Source organism: Pleurodeles waltl, chromosome 3_1, assembly GCF_031143425.1.
Source record: "Pleurodeles waltl isolate 20211129_DDA chromosome 3_1, aPleWal1.hap1.20221129, whole genome shotgun sequence".
NCBI lineage: Eukaryota > Metazoa > Chordata > Amphibia > Caudata > Salamandridae > Pleurodeles > Pleurodeles waltl.
In genome coordinates, this window is record NC_090440.1 from 809316038 (window position 1) to 809336265 (window position 20228).

Sequence of the window (20228 nt, forward strand, 5' to 3'; positions counted from 1 at the left end):
GGGAACGCTGGGTGGAAGGAAATTTGTGGCTCCTCTCAGATTCCAGAACTTTCTGTCACCGAAATGTGAGGAAAATTTGTTTTTTTAGCCAAATTTTGAGGTTTGCAAAGGATTCTGGGTAACAGAACCTGGTCAGAGCCCCACAAGTCACCCCATCTTGGATTCCCCTAGGTCTCTAGTTTTCAAAAATGCACATGTTTGGTAGGTTTCCCTAGGTGCCGGCTGAGCTAGAGGCCAAAATCTACAGGTAGGCAATTTGCAAAAAACACCTCTGTTTTCTGTGAAAAAATGGGATGTGTCCACGTTGTGTTTTGGGGCATTTCCTGTCGCGGGGGCTAGGCCTACCCACACAAGTGAGGAATCATTTTTATTGGGAGACTTGGAAAAACGCTGGGTGGAAGGAAATTTGTGTCTCCTCTCAGATTCCAGAACTTTCTGTCACCGAAATGAGAGGAAAATGTGATTTTTTAGCCAGATTTTGAGGTTTGCAAAGGAGTCTGGGTAATAGAACCTGGTCAGAGCCCCACAAGTCACCCCATCTTGGATTCCCCTAGGTCTCTAGTTTTCAGAAATGCACATGTTTGGGAGGTTTCCCTAGGTGCCGGCTGAGCTAGAGGCCAAAATCTACAGGTAGGCACTTTTCAAAAAACACTACTGTTTTCTGTCAAAAAATGGGATGTGTCCATGTTGTGCTTTGGGGCATTTCCTGTTGCGGGCGCCAGGCCTACCCACACAAGTGAGGTATCATTTTTATCGGGAGACTTGGGTGAACGCTGGATGGAAGGAAATTTGTGGCTCCTCTCAGATTCCAGAACTTTCTGTCACCGAAATGTGAGGAAAATGTGTTTTTTTTAGCCAAATTTTGAGGTTTGCAAAGGATTCTGGGTAACAGAACCTGGTCAGAGCCCCACAAGTCACCCCATCTTGGATTCCCCTAGGTCTCTAGTTTTCAAAAATGCACATGTTTGGTAGGTTTCCCTAGGTGCCGGCTGAGCTAGAGGCCAAAATCTACAGGTAGGCACTTTGCAAAAAACACCTCTGTTTTCTGTCAAAAAATGAGATGTGTCCACGTTGTGCTTTGGGGCATTTCCTGTCGCGGGCGCTAGGCCTACCCATACAAGTGAGGTACCATTTTTATCGGGAGACTTGGGGGAACGCTGGGTGGAAGGAAATTTGTGGCTCCTCTCAGATTCCAGAACTTTCTGTCACCGAAATGACAGGAAAAGGTGGGTTTTTTTGCCAAATTTTGAGGTTTGCAAATGATTCTGGGTAACAGAACCTGGTCAGAGCCCCACAAGTCACCCCATCTTGGATTCCCCTAGGTGTCTGTTTTTAAAAAATGCACAGGTTTGCTAGGTTTCCCCAGGTGCCGGCTGAGCTAGAGGCCAAAATCCACAGCTAGGCACTTAGTCAAAAACAGCTCTGTTTTCTTTCTGAAAATGTGATGTGTCCACATCGTGTTTTGGGGCATATCCTGTCGCGGGCACTAGGCCTACCCACACAAGTGAGCTACCATTTTTATCAGGAGACTTGGGGGAAGGCTGGGTGGAAGGAAATTTGTGGCTCCTCTCAGATTCCAAAACTTTCTGTCACCGAAATGTAAGGAAAATGTGATTTTTTTAACCAGATTTTGAGGTTTGCAAAGGAGTCTGGGTAACAGAACCTGGTCAGAGCCCCACAAGTCACCCCATCTTGGATTCCCCTAGGTCTCTAGTTTTCAGAAATGCACATGTTTGGGAGGTTTCCCTAGGTGCCGGCAGGGCTAGAGGCCAAAATCTACAGGTAGGCACTTTGCAAAAAACACCTCTGTTTTCTGTCAAAAAATGGGATGTGTCCACGTTGTGTTTTGGGGCATTTCCTGTCGCGGGGGCTAGGCCTACCCACACAAGTGAGGTACCATTTTTATCGGGAGACTTTGGGGAACGCTGGGTGGAAGTAAATTTGTGGCTCCTCTCAGATGCCAGAACTTTCTGTCACCGAAATGACAGGAAAAAGTGTGTTTTTTTGCCAAATTTTGAGGTTTGCAAAGGATTCTGGGTAACAGAACCTGGTCAGAGCACCACAAGTCACCCCATCTTGGATTCCCCTAGGTGTCTAGTTTTCAAAAATGTGCAGGTTTGCTAGGTTTCCCCAGGTGCCGGCTGAGCTAGAAGCCAAAATCCACAGCTAGGCACTTAGTAAAAAACAGCTCTGTTTTCTTTCTGAAAATGTGATGTGTCCACGTTGTGTTTTGGGGCATATCCTGTCGCAGGCGCTAGGCCTACCCACACAAGTGATTTTTATCGGGAGACTTGGGGGAACGCTGGGTGTAAGGAAATTTGTGGCTCCTCTCAGATGCCAGAACTTTCTGTCACCGAAATGACAGGAAAAAGTGTTTTTTTTTGCCAAATTTTGAGGTTTGCAAAGGATTCTGGGTAACAGAACCTGGTCAGAGCACCACAAGTCACCCCATCTTGGATTCCCCTAGGTGTCTAGTTTTCAAAAGTGTGCAGGTTTGCTAGGTTTCCCCAGGTGCCGGCTGAGCTAGAGGCCAAAATCCACAGCTAGGCACTTAGTAAAAAACAGCTCTGTTTTCTTTCTGAAAATGTGATGTGTCCACGTCGTGTTTTGGGGCATATCCTGTTGCGGGCGCTAGCCCTACCCACACAAGTGAGGTACCATTTTTATCAGGAGACTTGGGGGAACGCTGGGTGGAAGGAAATTTGTGGCTCCTCTCAGATTCCAGAACTTTCTGTCACCGAAATGTGAGGAAAATGTGATTTTTTAACCAGATTTTGAGGTTTGCAAAGGAGTCTGGGTAACAGAACCTGGTCAGAGCCCCACAAGTCACCCCATCTTGGATTCCCCTAGGTCTCTAGTTTTCAGAAATGCACATGTTTGGGAGGTTTCCCTAGGTGCCGGCTGAGCTAGAGGCCAAAATCTACAGGTAGGCAACTTTGCAAAAAACACCTCTGTTTTCTGTCAAAAAATGGGATGTGTCCACGTTGTGCTTTGGGCTATTTCCTGTCGCGGGCGCTAGGCCTACCCACACAAGTGAGGTACCATTTTTATCGGGAGACTTGGGGGAACGCTGGGTGGAAGGAAATTTGTGGCTCCTCTCAGATTCCAGAACTTTCTGTCACCGAAATGTGAGGAAAATGTGTTTTTTTAGCCAAATTTTGAGGTTTGCAAAGGATTCTGGGTAACAGAACCTGGTCAGAGCCCCACAAGTCACCCCATCTTGGATTCCCCTAGGTCTCTAGTTTTCAGAAATGCACATGTTTGGGAGGTTTCCCTAGGTGCCGGCAGGGCTAGAGGCCAAAATCTACAGGTAGGCAATTTGCAAAAAACACCTCTGTTTTCTGTGAAAAAATGGGATGTGTCCACGTTGTGTTTTGGGGCATTTCCTGTCGCGGGGTCTAGGCCTACCCACACAAGTGAGGAATCATTTTTATTGGGAGACTTGGGAAAACGCTGGGTGGAAGGAAATTTGTGGCTCCTCTCAGATTCCAGAACTTTCTGTCACCGAAATGAGAGGAAAATGTGATTTTTTAGCCAGATTTTGAGGTTTGCAAAGGAGTCTGGGTAACAGAACCTGGTCAGAGCCCCACAAGTCACCCCATCTTGGATTCCCCTAGGTCTCTAGTTTTCAGAAATGCACATGTTTGGGAGGTTTCCCTAGGTGCCGGCTGAGCTAGAGGCCAAAATCTACAGGTAGGCACTTTGCAAAAAACACCTCTGTTTTCTGTCAAAAAATGGGATGTGTCCATGTTGTGCTTTGGGGCATTTCCTGTTGCGGGCGCCAGGCCTACCCACACAAGTGAGGTATCATTTTTATCGGGAGACTTGGGTGAACGCTGGATGGAAGGAAATTTGTGGCTCCTCTCAGATTCCAGAACTTTCTGTCACCGAAATGTGAGGAAAATGTGTTTTTTTTAGCCAAATTTTGAGGTTTGCAAAGGATTCTGGGTAACAGAACCTGGTCAGAGCCCCACAAGTCACCCCATCTTGGATTCCCCTAGGTCTCTAGTTTTCAAAAATGCACATGTTTGGTAGGTTTCCCTAGGTGCCGGCTGAGCTAGAGGCCAAAATCTACAGGTAGGCACTTTGCAAAAAACACCTCTGTTTTCTGTCAAAAAATGAGATGTGTCCACGTTGTGCTTTGGGGCATTTCCTGTCGCGGGCGCTAGGCCTACCCATACAAGTGAGGTACCATTTTTATCGGGAGACTTGGGGGAACGCTGGGTGGAAGGAAATTTGTGGCTCCTCTCAGATTCCAGAACTTTCTGTCACCGAAATGACAGGAAAAGGTGGGTTTTTTTGCCAAATTTTGAGGATTGCAAAGGATTCTGGGTAACAGAACCTGGTCAGAGCCCCACAAGTCACCCCATCTTGGATTCCCCTAGGTGTCTGTTTTTAAAAAATGCACAGGTTTGCTAGGTTTCCCCAGGTGCCAGCTGAGTTAGAGGCCAAAATCCACAGCTAGGCACTTAGTAAAAAACAGCTCTGTTTTCTTTCTGAAAATGTGATGTGTCCACGTCGTGTTTTGGGGCATATCCTGTCGCGGGCGCTAGGCCTACCCACACAAGTGAGGTACCATTTTTATCGGGAGACTTGGGGGAACGCTGGGTGTAAGGAAATTTGTGGCTCCTCTCAGATGCCAGAACTTTCTGTCACCGAAATGACAGGAAAAAGTGTTTTTGTTTGCCAAGTTTTGAGGTTTGCAAAGGATTCTGGGTAACAGAACCTGGTCAGAGCACCACAAGTCACCCCATCTTGGATTCCCCTAGGTGTCTAGTTTTCAAAAATGTGCAGGTTTGCTAGGTTTCCCCAGGTGCCGGCTGAGCTAGAGGCCAAAATCCACAGCTAGGCACTTAGTCAAAAACAGCTCTGTTTTCTTTCTGAACATGTGATGTGTCCACATCGTGTTTTGGGGCATATCCTGTCGCGGGCACTAGGCCTACCCACACAAGTGAGGTACCATTTTTATCAGGAGACTTGGGGGAAGGCTGGGTGGAAGGAAATTTGTGGCTCCTCTCAGATTCCAAAACTTTCTGTCACCGAAATGTAAGGAAAATGTGATTTTTTTAACCAGATTTTGAGGTTTGCAAAGGAGTCTGGGTAACAGAACCTGGTCAGAGCCCCACAAGTCACCCCATCTTGGATTCCCCTAGGTCTCTAGTTTTCAGAAATGCACATGTTTGGGAGGTTTCCCTAGGTGCCGGCAGGGCTAGAGGCCAAAATCTACAGGTAGGCACTTTGCAAAAAACACCTCTGTTTTCTGTCAAAAAATGGGATGTGTCCACGTTGTGTTTTGGGGCATTTCCTGTCGCGGGGGCTAGGCCTACCCACACAAGTGAGGTACCATTTTTATCGGGAGACTTTGGGGAACGCTGGGTGGAAGGAAATTTGTGGCTCCTCTCAGATGCCAGAACTTTCTGTCACCGAAATGACAGGAAAAAGTGTGTTTTTTTGCCAAATTTTGAGGTTTGCAAAGGATTCTGGGTAACAGAACCTGGTCAGAGCACCACAAGTCACCCCATCTTGGATTCCCCTAGGTGTCTAGTTTTCAAAAATGTGCAGGTTTGCTAGGTTTCCCCAGGTGCCGGCTGAGCTAGAAGCCAAAATCCACAGCTAGGCACTTAGTAAAAAACAGCTCTGTTTTCTTTCTGAAAATGTGATGTGTCCACGTTGTGTTTTGGGGCATATCCTGTCGCAGGCGCTAGGCCTACCCACACAAGTGATTTTTATCGGGAGACTTGGGGGAACGCTGGGTGTAAGGAAATTTGTGGCTCCTCTCAGATGCCAGAACTTTCTGTCACCGAAATGACAGGAAAAAGTGTTTTTTTTTGCCAAATTTTGAGGTTTGCAAAGGATTCTGGGTAACAGAACCTGGTCAGAGCACCACAAGTCACCCCATCTTGGATTCCCCTAGGTGTCTAGTTTTCAAAAGTGTGCAGGTTTGCTAGGTTTCCCCAGGTGCCGGCTGAGCTAGAGGCCAAAATCCACAGCTAGGCACTTAGTAAAAAACAGCTCTGTTTTCTTTCTGAAAATGTGATGTGTCCACGTCGTGTTTTGGGGCATATCCTGTTGCGGGCGCTAGGCCTACCCACACAAGTGAGGTACCATTTTTATCATGAGACTTGGGGGAACGCTGGGTGGAAGGAAATTTGTGGCTCCTCTCAGATTCCAGAACTTTCTGTCACCGAAATGTGAGGAAAATGTGATTTTTTAACCAGATTTTGAGGTTTGCAAAGGAGTCTGGGTAACAGAACCTGGTCAGAGCCCCACAAGTCACCCCATCTTGGATTCCCCTAGGTCTCTAGTTTTCAGAAATGCACATGTTTGGGAGGTTTCCCTAGGTGCCGGCTGAGCTAGAGGCCAAAATCTACGGGTAGGCAACTTTGCAAAAAACACCTCTGTTTTCTGTCAAAAAATGGGATGTGTCCACGTTGTGCTTTGGGCTATTTCCTGTCGCGGGCGCTAGGCCTACCCACACAAGTGAGGTACCATTTTTATCGGGAGACTTGGGGGAACGCTGGGTGGAAGGAAATTTGTGGCTCCTCTCAGATTCCAGAACTTTCTGTCACCGAAATGTGAGGAAAATGTGATTTTTTAGCCAGATTTTGAGGTTTGCAAAGGAGTCTGGGTAACAGAACCTGGTCAGAGCCCCACAAGTCACCCCATCTTGGATTCCCCTAGGTCTCTAGTTTTCAGAAATGCACATGTTTGGGAGGTTTCCCTAGGTGCCAGCTGAGCTAGAGGCCAAAATCTACAGGTAGGCACTTTGCAAAAAACACCTCTGTTTTCTGTCAAAAAATGGGATGTGTCCACGTTGTGCTTTGGGGCATTTCCTGTTGCGGGCGCTAGGCCTACCCACACAAGTGAGGTATCATTTTTATAGGGAGACCTGGGGGAACGCTGGATGGAAGGAAATTTGTGGCTCCTCTCAGATTCCAGACCTTTCTGTCACCGAAATGTGAGGAAAATGTGTTTTTTTTAGCCAAATTATGAGGTTTGCAAAGGATTCTGGGTAACAGAACCTGGTCAGAGCCCCACAAGTCACCCCATCTTGGATTCCCCTAGGTCTCTAGTTGTCATAAATGCACATGTTTGGTAGGTTTCCCTAGGTGCCGGCTGAGCTAGAGGCCAAAATCTACAGGTAGGCACTTTGCAAAAAACACCTCTGTTTTCTGTCAAAAAATGGGATGTGTCCACGTTGTGCTTTGGGGCATTTCCTGTCGCGGGCGCTAGGCCTACCCACACAAGTGAGGTACCATTTTTATCGGGAGACTTTGGGGAACGCTGGGTGGAAGGAAATTTGTGGCTCCTCTCAGATGCCAGAACTTTCTGTCACCGAAATGACAGGAAAAAGTGGTTTTTTGGCCAAATTTTGAGGTTTGCAAAGGATTCTGGGTAACAGAACCTGGTAGAGCACCACAAGTCACCCCATCTTGGATTCCCCTAGGTGTCTAGTTTTAAAAAATGTGCAGGTTTGCTAGGTTTCCCCAGGTGCCGGCTGAGCTAGAGGCCAAAATCCACAGCTAGGCACTTAGTAAAAAACAGCTCTGTTTTCTTTCTGAAAATGTGATGTGTCCACGTCGTGTTTTGGGGCATATCCTGTCGCGGGCGCTAGGCCTACCCACACAAGTGAGGTACCATTTCTATCGGGAGACTTGGGGGAACGCTGGGTGGAAGGAAATTTGTGGCTCCTATCAGATTCCAGAACTTTCTGTCTCCGAAATGACAGGAAAAAGTGTTTTTGTTGCCAAATTTTGAGGTTTGCAAACGATTCTGGGTAACAGAACCTGGTCAGAGCACCACAAGTCACCCCATCTTGGATTCCCCTAGGTGTCTAGTTTTAAAAAATGTGCAGGTTTGCTAGGTTTCCCCAGGTGCCGGCTGAGCTAGAGGCCAAAATCCACAGCTAGGCACTTAGTAAAAAACAGCTCTGTTTTCTTTCTGAAAATGTGATGTGTCCACGTCGTGTTTTTGGGGCATATCCTGTCGCGGGCGCTAGGCCTACCCACACAAGTGAGGTACCATTTCTATCGGGAGACTTGGGGGAACGCTGGGTGGAAGGAAATTTGTGGCTCCTCTCAGATGCCAGAACTTTCTGTCACCGAAATGACAGGAAAAAGTGTATTTTTTTGCCAAATTTTGAGGTTTGCAAAGGATTCTGGGTAACAGAACCTGGTCAGAGCACCACAAGTCACCCCATCTTGGATTCCCCTAGGTGTCTAGTTTTCAAAAATGTGCAGGTTTGCTAGGTTTCCCCAGGTGCCGGCTGAGCTAGAGGCCAAAATCCACAGCTAGGCACTTAGTAAAAAACAGCTCTGTTTTCTTTCTGAAAATGTGATGTGTCCACGTCGTGTTTTGGGGCATATCCTGTCGCGGGCGCTAGGCCTACCCACACAAGTGAGGTACCATTTTTATCAGGAGACTTGGGGGAACGCTGGGTGGAAGGAAATTTGTGGCTCCTCTCAGATTCCAGAACTTTCTGTCACCGAAATGACAGGAAAAAGTGTTTTTGTTGCCAAATTTTGAGGTTTGCAAAGGATTCTGGGTAACAGAACCTGGTCAGAGCCCCACAAGTCACCCTATCTTGGATTTCCCTAGGTGTCTAGTTTTAAAATATGCGCAGGTTTGCTAGGTTTCCCCAGGTGCCGGCTGAGCTAGAGGCCAAAATCCACAGCTAGGCACTTAGTGAAAAACATCTCTGTTTTCTTTCTGAAAATGTGATGTGTCCACGTCGTGTTTTGGGGCATATCCTGTTGCGGGCGCTAGGCCTACCCACACAAGTGAGGTACCATTTTTATCGGGAGACTTGGGGGAACGCTGGGTGGAAGGAAATTTGTGGCTCCTATCAGATTCCAGAACTTTCTGTCTCCGAAATGACAGGAAAAAGTGTTTTTGTTGCCATATTTTGAGGTTTGCAAAGGATTCTGGGTAACAGAACCTGGTCAGAGCACCACAAGTCACCCCATTTTGGATTCCCCTAGGTGTTTAGTTCTCAAAAATGTGAAGGTTTGCTAGGTTTCCCCAGGTGCCGGCTGAGCTAGAGGCCAAAATCCACAGCTAGGCACTTTGTAAAAAAGCAGCTCTTTTTTCTTTCTGAAAATGTGATGTGTCCATGTTGTGTTTTGGGGCATAACCTGTCGCGGGCGCTAGGCCTACCCACGCAAGTGAGGTACCATTTTTATCAGGAGACTTGGGGGAACCCAGAATAGCAAAACAAGTGTTATTGTCCCTTGTCTTTCTCTACATTGTTTCCTTCCAAATGTAAGACAGTGTGTAAAAAAGACGTCTATTTGAGAAATGCTCTGTAATTCACATGCTAGTATGGGGACACCAGAATTCAGAGATGTGCAAATAACCACTGCTTCTCAACACCTTATCTTGTGGCCATTTTGGAAATACAAAGGTTTTCTTGATACCTATTTTTCACTTTTTATATTTCAGCAAATGAATTGCTGTATACCCGGTATAGAATGAAAACCCATTGCAAGGTGCAGCTCATTTATTGGCTCTGGGTACCTAGGGTTCTTGATGAACCTACAAGCCCTATATATCCCCGCAACCAGAAGAGTCCAGCTGACGTAACGGTATATTGCTTTAAAAAATCTGACATCGCAGGAAAACGTTACAGAGTAAAACGTGGAGAAAAATGGCTGTTTTTTTCACCTCAATTTCAATATTTTTTTAATTCAGCTGTTATTTTCTGTAGGAAACCCTTGTAGGATCTACACAAATGACCCCTTGCTGAATTCAGAATTTTGTCTACTTTTCAGAAATGTTTAGCTTTCTGGGATCCAGCATTGGTTTCACACCCATTTCTGTCACTAACTGGAAGGAGGCTGAAAGCACAAAAAATAGTAAAAATGGGGAATGTCCCAGTAAAATGCCAAAATTGTGTTGAAAAATTGGGTTTTCTGATTCAAGTCTGCCTGTTCCTGAAAGCTGGGAAGATGGTGGTTTTATCACCGCAAACCCTTTGTTGATGCCATGTTCAGGGGAAAAACCACAAGCCTTCTTCTGCAGCCATTTTTTCACATTTTATTTCAAAAAAACGAAATTTTTGCTGTATTCTGGCTAATTTCTTGGTCTCCTTCAGGGGAATCCACAAAGTCTGGGTACCTCTAGAATCCCTTGGATGTTGGAAAAAAAGGACGCAAATTTGGGGTGGGTAGCTTATGTGGAGAAAAAGTTATGAGGGCCTAAGCGCAAACTGCCCCAAATAGCCAAAAAAAGGCTCGGCACAGGAGGGGGAAAAGGCCTGGCAGCGAAGGGGTTAATCTTTGCTTTTTCAGTGAATTTCCAAGGTTTTGTTAAGGTAAAGTAAAATATAATAGACTTGTCCCATTTGAACATTATTTACTGTCCATAACGGTATAGTTTGGGACAAAGTTCCCTATGACATTTTTGGTCTTACAGAGACATCGCAAATGTCATATGTGTTTAAAAGTGCTATGGATGATGCTATTATCCCAGGTTCCATTTCTGATAACTGGGATGTTGTGACTGCTTCCAATACACTATTTAATTTAGAATCATACTCAGCATATGAAAATGAGTCTTTGTGTTTGAATTCTGCAAATTATGATGAAATGTTTTGCTAACATCATTATGCACATCACTATTTACACATGGCTTGTACTCCATGTGCTGTTTTTAATTATATGCAGTAAGACCACTGTCTGGCACCATCTGCAGGTAGTTCTAACATATATTTAAAGAACTTAATTTATCTTTCTGGTCATGTACCTACAGACACAGTTTCATATTATTAAAAGCCTACGCCTTCCCTACCAAAGAAAAATATACACACACTAACAAAATTGATTTATTCTGAATCATTTATTTCACAGCTAGCTGTTAAGGGTTATGAGTACTCAAAAGGCAATATTGAACCTAAATGTATTTGGGGTACACAACATTAGCAGGTCCAGGACACTGATGCTATATTTAGAGCTTGTCTGATCCCTCACCAGATTATCTTTTAAAACAAAACAGTACAACAGTACATGGTTTGGTTTGAGCATTGCTAAAAATTTAAATGTACATAGCATTCCCTCTATTTCAGAGTTTGAAAACTGGCAACAGTAGATTAATGTAATGGAAGAACAGATTAATGAAATGGTGCAGAGTGGAATATACAGTTCTTCAATTTCTGGTTCAGATGAGTGATTACTGTGGTCAGCTCATACAATTGGCTGCAATTCCCATTTTTTAAACTCTTTTAATTGGATTAAAGCAAGCAGGCCATACCCTCCATATATTCAGTCGCAACACTTAGAGGTGGTTAATACCGATAGCATAGGTAAGTTATGCCAGCAATGGTTAGAACATTTCAAGTTGTCAGCAGTTAAAGACCACTTATCCCTCCTTCCAGATGATATGGATTTACAAGATTGTTTGTTGGGGCAATTTCCCCATTCTAAATGTTTGCATATGCTACTGATAATGACATTTGGAAAATTTCCCAACAATAAGCAGAAATTGATAAGGGAAATTTGGAAAAAGCATTGGTTGTTGTCGACAATGGCATGACTACATTGTCAATTCACATTTATACACTGAATAATATTATTTCATCTGCATCATACAAAAAGAAATGTCTATGCTTGAATATGTGCAAAATCAGTTGAGGTCAAACTTGCAATTAATTTGGATGATACAAATATTAAAATTGAATTGAGTGCCATGGAATTATTTGAATGTAACAAAATTGTTTTTGCCTAATACTTTGACACGTATGCAAAGGTTGATGGCTAGAAAAGAAGCAACCTTGACTATGCTCAATATTGGGCATTTAGAAAAGCTGCCTTTTACTGTTGCTTACACCTCATCTGCTATCTGGCTCATTCACTGTGTCATTTCTCTCCCCATTTTAATGTTTCATTTCACCTCATGCCTGAAGCATTTTCAAATAGGCAGATATGAAGAGGAGGTGCACATTTTCTACATGAGGCTTGGCTTCTCCCTTTTCGATACAGATGTATGCAAGAGAACAAAGAGATTTTGGTTACTCTACATGAGTGTGGAACTTCTTTGGGTCACTCCTTTGTTTGTAAAGAGACAACACTTCATGACATACTATTTGAAGGGTGTTCTTGTACTATTTATATAGTCTGAATGTTTGTTGAGTTCTAATGGAAGCTACTTAATATTAAATGGCCAAAGTTGTTGTGGGATAAAACCAGGTGTCCATTAACTAGTCACTTTCAAAGTTGTGACTTGTTGTATGAATATCTGATATCCACCCACACATTAAACCGGGGAAGTTCCTTTGTGGCCGATGTTCCTTGTTTCTCAAATCAACTTTCATAAATTAAGCAGACTAAAAGCCTTTTTGTTTAAAAAAGATGTGACACTAATAAATGGCTGAGAAACTTTTCAACTCAAAGTAGCCAATTCCTCATCTGAGATTCAATTGCCTTTATGCACGCATTTACCACAGCATTTTGGTGAGCTTGTAATGCTTCTAACAGGGCTGGAGTGGCATACTTGTTTAAGGTAATTGAGTCTGGAATAGTTTTTACTTTTCAGTGTATGCTTGGAGTTATTCCATCCTTTTTTCACTCCTTGTTTTTAAGTGTTTTTAAAGGCATCCCATTTGTGTTGTTGCTCCTTGTTGCTATTTTGATTTAATTTTTTTACTCCACAATCTATGTCCCACAACAAGTCCTAATGGTGGTGGAAATGTCACAAGCACTTTTCTGTCATGAGCACATGATACAGTAGTTTAGAGTATCTTTGTTATCAGAACTGCACAAGAACTGGTCCCTCTCCTACCGGCCCATGGTAGTACAGAGAGTGCAACCTGTGTTTTGCTGTCTGTGGTGCTCTTTAAAGTGTGCACTAGACTTATGCCTTGCTATGCAAATGTTGCTGTCTACAGAGATGAATCTGCTGGTGCATCCTTTGCGGTCGCATCTATGTGTTGTCTTGTGATGTTGCTTTCTTTGCTGCAAGATGCTTATTATGATCCAGTATCACCAATGCCGGATAATCCTTTGAGTTCGGGCTTCATGGAGTCTGGGTCTTCATTGGAGGCTGCACTCATGATACTGCTGCCTTTGGCTTCTGCTGACTAGGCTGGTAATGATCATATTTGTTCCTTTAATCTTGTTCTTCATACCTCTGTTAAGCTGTTGTCTGAGGATGTGGGTTCCTTCCTGGCCCCGACTGGAAATGGAAGTGGTGGACATTTCAGGGATGCTGTCTTTCAATTCAGGTGCCTCCTAAACTCTTTGGGTTTTTGGACAGGGCTTTATGTTGTTTCCTTATGGTATTAAAGGGTTTATATATTGCATGGCTTTTACACATATTCATTGTTATTGCTAATTTTTACAAAGTCTTCTCATCCGGCAGGGGGACAGGTTGTTGTAAGGCTTCCATCTCATCCGGCAGGGGGACAGGTTGTTGTAAGGCTTCCACTTTAGTTCTTTTTTTTCAATTTAGCTTGTTTTTCTAATGGTGGTTTGCAAGTGTTTCCTCTTAATACAAGAGTGTGCTACACACACATTTATTTCTGGTAGATACATTTGCCCTGTAGTCTGCACAATTAGTTCCAGTGTCACTCATTCAGAACACATTGCCCTTGTTATATTTTTGTGCTCATTGGAGACAATTATATCTCTCCAGACTAACCACAGACACTGTTTTGCACTTCTGGAATACTATGATAAGGACAGTGTTTTGTAATTTAAACAGCATCCATGCTGAGCTCGGTAAGAGGCACTTCGCACTGAAGTTATCATGGAACTGCTGTGAGCTGTGACTGAGATGTAGCCCTGCTAGTCCCAACCTTCATACTGAGAAGTAATATAGCCATGGAAGAGAACCGTGCAGGCTGCACATTTAGACAGGTGCATTTGTTAGTGCCCTGAGGCCGGGTCCCTGACACATAATGCCAAGGGATGGGGTGAGATTATTCCATCACTTTTGGCAGAAGGTTATACGCTCACTATGCCCTGGCAAATGTTGAAGTATTAGGGACAGATAAGAGAACAGTAGGAACAATTAACATGGTTAAATTGTTTGTGCTTTTCACCATTTTACAATGCTTCTGACAATGATCTGTCTAATTTGCATAATAATCGCAGCTCATGTTTTATTTACAAGGAAAAGATCTTTTCAATAAATATTTGAAACTGTATTCTCATGTCTTTCTTTGTGAAACCTTAGGCATGCAAAAGTGATAAACCAAAGGGTTAGATCTGTTTCCACGAATTCCTTGGGAATTTTAGTGGTCATGTTTGAGGTTACAGACAGCATCTATCACCCTGAAAGGTTAGGGGTTTTAGGTGAGGTATTATGAGCTAGCCAAACAAAGCACCATTGACTGATGTTATAAGAAGACTCAGGGCCTCATTCCGACCCTGGCGGTCATGGACCGCCAGGGCCGGGGACGGAGGAAGCACCGCCAACAGGCTGGCGGTGCTTCAGGGGCAATTCTGACCGCGGCGGTAAAGCCGCGGTCAGAAAAGGGAAACCGGCAGTTTCCCGCCGGTTTTCCCCTGCCCCAGGGAATCCTCCACGGCGGCGCTGCAAGCAGCGCCGCCATGGGGATTCCGACCCCCTTCCCGCCATCCTGTCCCTGGCGGTTTTTACCGCCAGGAACAGGATGGCGGGAACGGGTGTCTGCATGGGCAGTGCCGGGGCCCCCTAACAGGGCCCCATAATGATTTTCAGTGTCTGCTTAGCAGACACTGAAAATCGCAACGGGTGCCACTGCACCCGTCGCACCCCAGCAACTCCGCCGGCTCCATTCGGAGCCGGCTTCATCGTTGCTGGGTCTTTCCCGCTGGGTGGGCGGGCGGCCTTTTGGCAGTCGCCCGCCCGCCCAGCGGGAAAGTCAGAATGACCGCCGCGGTCATTTGACCGCGGTGCGGTCTTCTGGCGGGGGAACTTCGGCGGGCGGCCTCCGCCGCCCGCCAAAGTTGGAATGACCCCCTCAGTCTATATACTGTAAAGTTTTGTTGACTTAGTACACAGTCCTACTAAATTTGTAGGAACTGTATAACAGTGCCGAAGAGCCACTTGCTTCTATGTTTTTGTATTACTCTTTACCCCAAACCCTAGTTGCTTATTTAGAAAAGTATACACTATGGTCATCATTACGAATTCGGCGGACGGATTGGGTAATCTACCGAACATCCGCCAGGGAGGTTGCCGGTATTGTGGTTACCTCCCTGTCGGACCCATTAAGAGTTTCCCTCTAGGTCAGCGGGCAGAAACCTGGTTTCTGCCTGCTGGCCTAGCAGGAAACACCCTACGGCATTGTCTCTGGCTCATAATCGACCGGCGGCAATGCTGTAGGATGCAGGGTGCATCAGCACCCTCGCAATGTTCACTGTCTTCAAAGCAGACAGTGAACAATGAGATGGTGCTGGCCAGTGGGAACCCTTCACTGTCCATGCCAAGTGCATGGGCACTGCAGTGGCCCCCCTGGGGCCGCCTACACCCGTTCTTTGCCAGCGTTTTTATTGCAGTGCTACCACCATGAAATCACTGGCGGAGAATGAGGTCGTAATCCCCAGGGCAGCATTGCCCTGGCAGATTAGGACTGCCGCAACCACCAGACTACAGGGATATCCAATCCTGGCGGTGCTGGCGGTCTGACCGCAGCACAACCGCCGTGGTCATAATATAACGCTCGCCCGTGGTCTAGTGACTGCCAGACTCGAAATGGGGCCCTATGTTTGGTGTTTACATTAAACAAAGGTCCAAGTCACAAAGCTTTTACTATGATTAGGTGTGACACACTTGTGCAATGCACAAGATTTACTTATGGACCTGAGAAAGCCACAACAAATTATTTGTGAACTGGGCTCATAACAGGAGAGTCAAAACAGAGATCAAGGACATGCAATTTAAATTGATTGTCCACCACCAAAATAGTGACTTTGAGGACAGGCACTTGATGCACATGTATTTGCTACAGTTATCTAAGCGCCTAATCCACACCCAGATGCATCGTGAAGAAGTTGAGCAGAAGTGTAATTAAGTTCATCAACATTTTTTTAAGAATGGGTGCTATGTTTGGGAAAAATAGAAGTCGAAAAGAAATGTAAACAGAAACGAATTATGAATGTAGTGTTTTTTTTAAACATATACAAACCCGATGTACACAGGGAGAAATCGTAGCATTAGTAAAAGGAGTCAACCATCCACTCTCTGTGAATTCCATGGCCTTATAAAGGTACAATATACAATGTGTATTAAAGATGACTTGCAATTAAATGTACATTGTTTAGGAAAACGTGAAAAAAAGTTCACGTGTAAACATAGTTTAGGATCTGAGAACATTTTACTTTTATGCGACTCTTTTCTTTGAATCGGCAAAAAATGTTTGTGCATGTCAGAATGCTTTTCCCTAAGGGCCGGATTCACAAGGATTTTGCTGTGATTCTATGTGACTTACTCTAGAATCACTTCTTGCATTCTTCTAAATTCCAAGAGTAAAGAAATATTACTACAAGAGTAAGTCTGTGCAAAACCTTCACGAATTTAGATATATGTGGCCTTTTGTGTCAAGTACAATCACGCTAGCTCAATGTCTATTCAAGAAAATGTATTATCTATCTGTAATATTTTCTTCTTTAGTACAGTGTTTTAATTTTTTCTTTCCCACGTGTACACATACAAACACGCACACAGGTGACATGTTTAGTTCAAAACTTTCTAGTTGCAATGCTACAAATGTCTAGTTATTCTCAATTGAGACAATTCCATTCCTAACAATAGACAACAACATTTTCCCTTCTGTACTGCTCAACAAAATGCAAGCATGTCTGATCAAAATGTAATATAGGCATCTACTAATTCTTACCTGTCTGTCCAGCTTCTGTTGACGCAGATTGCTTCCCTCATCATCTAGAACACTGAAAGAAGCCAAAAGACTGCGCTGTAACTTGTGAGTAATGATAGAGCTAAACATGCATAAGGGCATTCAAGTATTTCCCCTTTGCAACACAAATTATGAAGCCCAAAAAGTACAACCATTTCATGACAATAAGATATTTCTGAAATCCAAAGAATATATGCATATATACATTGCATTTTTTAGAGTAATATCGGCTGCATATACTGAATAAGGATCTAAAACCAGCTCATTAGGACCACCAAAAAACTTGCCCTGCAACAATGCAATAATAAAAACGCCCACAACATCAAGGAACTTTTCAATGTCATCAAAGAGTTCACCAACCCTAACTCCAACTCCACCGACATCCCCCTGTCGTAAGAACTCTGCAAAAACCTCACCAACTACTTCCATCGCAAGATCGCAGACATTTACAACAGCTTCACCACCCAGGGACCCTCCACTACTCTCACCACCAACGCATCTACCGAAGCGTCACCACACCCCTCCACCCTCCTCCGCTGGAACAACATCACCGACAATGAGACCTGCAACATCATGGCAACCATCCGCTCAGGAGTACCCACCAACCCCTGCCCTCACCACATGTTCAATAAAGCCAGTGACATCATTGCACTCAAACTCCGGCATACCATCAACTGCTCCTTCGAAACTGCCACTTTCCCAGAAAGTTGGAAACAGGCCAAGATCAACCCTCTACTGAAGAAACCCACCACCGACCAGACATACCTCAAGAACTACCGGCCCATCTCCCTGCTTCCCTTTCCGGCCAAAGTCATCAAGAAGGCAGTCAACAAACAACTCACCGCCTTCCTGGAAGCCAACAACATCCTGGACCCCTCTCAGTCAGGATTCAGAAGCAACCATAGCACCGAGACTGCCCTCCTTGCTGCCACAGACTGAGGAAAGACCGACCGAGGAAAGTCAGTCGCTCTCATCCTCCTGGACCTTTCTGCCACCTTCGACACGGTCTCACATGACACGCTAAGCACCAGTCTCCATGACGCCGGCATCCGAGACTCAGCACTGCAATGGCTCTCCTCGTTCCTCACCGGCAGAACACAGAAGGTCCGACTCCCCCCCTTTCTCTCAGAAGCCACCAAGATCAGCTGCGGCGTTCCCCAAGGATCCTCACTGAGTCCCACCCTCTTCAACCTCTACATGACCCCACTGGCCACCATCGTCAGAAGCCACGCACTGAACATCGTCTCCTACTCTGACGACACCCAACTGATAGTCTCCCTCACCAACAACCCAACCACCGCCAAGAACAATTTCCATGAAGGAATGAAAGCAGTCGCCACCTGTATGAAAGACAGTTGCCTCAAACTGAACTCGGACAAAACAGAAGTCCTCATCCTTGGCTCCACACCCTCTGCCTGGAACGATTCCTGGTGGCCCACCGCCCTCAGAAACGCCCCCACCGACCACGCCCACAACCTCTGCGTCATCTTAGAGTCATCTCTCTCAATGGACCGACAGATGAGCGCCGTCTCATCGGACTGCTTCCACACCATGAGTATGCTTCAAAAAATCCACAAGTGGATCCGTACCGAAGCCAGAAGGACAGTCACCCAGGCCCTCGTCAGCAGCCACCTTGACTAGGCAATGCACTCTACGCCAGAACCACCGCCAGACCCAGAAAAGACGACAACACTTCCAGAATACCTCCGCCCATCTCAACAAGAACACCCCACAACACAGCAACACCTCCTCCCTTCTGAGAGACCTACACTGGTTGCCTATCGACAAGAGAATCCTGACCCACGCCTACAAGGCCCTACACGACACCAGACCAGCCTACCTCAGCCACAGACTCTCCTTCTACACTCCCGCCAGACAACTCCGCTCCGCCGACCAGGCCCTTGCCAACATCCCCCGCATCCAGAAAACCACAGCCGGAGGAAGATCCTTCTCCCACATCGCCACCAAGACCTGGAACACCCTCCCCATCCTCCTCAGGCAGTCCCCCACCATGTCACAGTTCAGGAAGGACCTCAAGACCTGGCTCTTCGACTGATCCTCACAACCGCCTCCCCCCCCCACCCTCCCCCAGTGCCTTGAGACCATCACGGGTGAGTAGCCACACTTTACAAATCCCTGACTGTTGATTGATTGAGTAAAAGGTAGATTTATTTGGCAGACAATCAGAAGAGGCACAGCCCTATGTACAATGAATGCCAAATTTATTAAAAACACCAAAATGTGATATAAAGTGTTATGAAATTACAGTTATTTATTACTGTTATTTTCTACATATATCAAAATTGCCATTCCAGTCTTTACTGGATGTGAGATTACTATTGTCTCTGAGGATATCACTGCAAGGAAATATGCGTAAAAAGTTTGCTTTTATCTAATAGAATACATTATGCTTGCAACCTATCAGAACTCTTTCACTTGTAGCCCAAAGAAAATCTCAAACTAGTCATTTGATATCCTGAAAGAGGAACAATGAACAAATAGAGAACAATCTTCAGGAAACTGTTACAAAACACAGCACCCCTTCTCACTCTCCCACAAAACACAGATCGACTGCGCCCTAAAGTAGTTTTCTCACACGTCTATGTTTTGTTTACTTCGTCAAAAATCATAGCAGTCGTGTTGCTTGCAAACAAGGGTGGATACCAGCAAATGGGTACAGTACCACATACCATTTTTAGATATCAAGCTGGGGTGATGGCCAAACACTGCAGGTGCAGGAATGCTGTATTAGAGACCGTTACGTGGTATTATGCACAGGCACTTGATGTGGAAAACGTATTATCCCAGGCTATTACAAATGTCACTGTGAATTCTGAAGTACTGGGTCACTAATTACATATAATTTACAGTCTTTAAACTTCTTACCTGCCAGGCAGTAATGATAGGTAAAGAGCGATTACAAAAGCCTTTCATTCTACTTTTGCATTGCAGAGGGACAATTTATGTGTCTGAGTGGCACGATTTTTACAGAGCTGCTAGGGAGTTCATGTGACATGGTGTAACAGATTGTGAGTACTAATTGCATTTGTTATCGAAATGTTCCAATATTATGTTCTTCAGTGGGCTTGCAACTCCTTTCATTTAAATCATCTTGCAAACATAGCGTATCAAGAGAAGATTTCAAACTGTGTGAAAAACATGAGAAATGTTTTAATAATCTGTGTTCTAATTTCACTTGAATTATTTTTTGCTTTGTTTTTAGATTGTTTGCAAGTGTGTTAGATAGGGATTTCATAGAACCCATAATTGTGTTTGGGGGTATAATAGAGTGTGTTATTCCTACCATGTGGGACGTGACCTCATTTGTTTTATGCTCCCCATTTTTGCCTGCCTGGTTTTGCTGACTTTTAGGACTTTGTGTGCTTCACCACTG

At 44.9% G+C, this 20228-nt stretch overlaps 1 protein-coding gene across 3 annotated transcripts in view; it reads right to left on the reverse strand.

Annotated features, from left to right (window-relative positions):
• The window catches only part of TUB (TUB bipartite transcription factor), a 1298762-nt gene that overhangs the window by 209482 nt on the left and 1069052 nt on the right, over positions 1-20228 (reverse strand). For all 3 annotated transcript variants that reach the window (XM_069223684.1, XM_069223685.1, XM_069223686.1), the window contains one exon: positions 16817-16868. In XM_069223684.1, coding sequence (XP_069079785.1) covers positions 16817-16868 — 52 coding nt within the window. The remainder of the gene's footprint in view (positions 1-16816; positions 16869-20228) is intronic.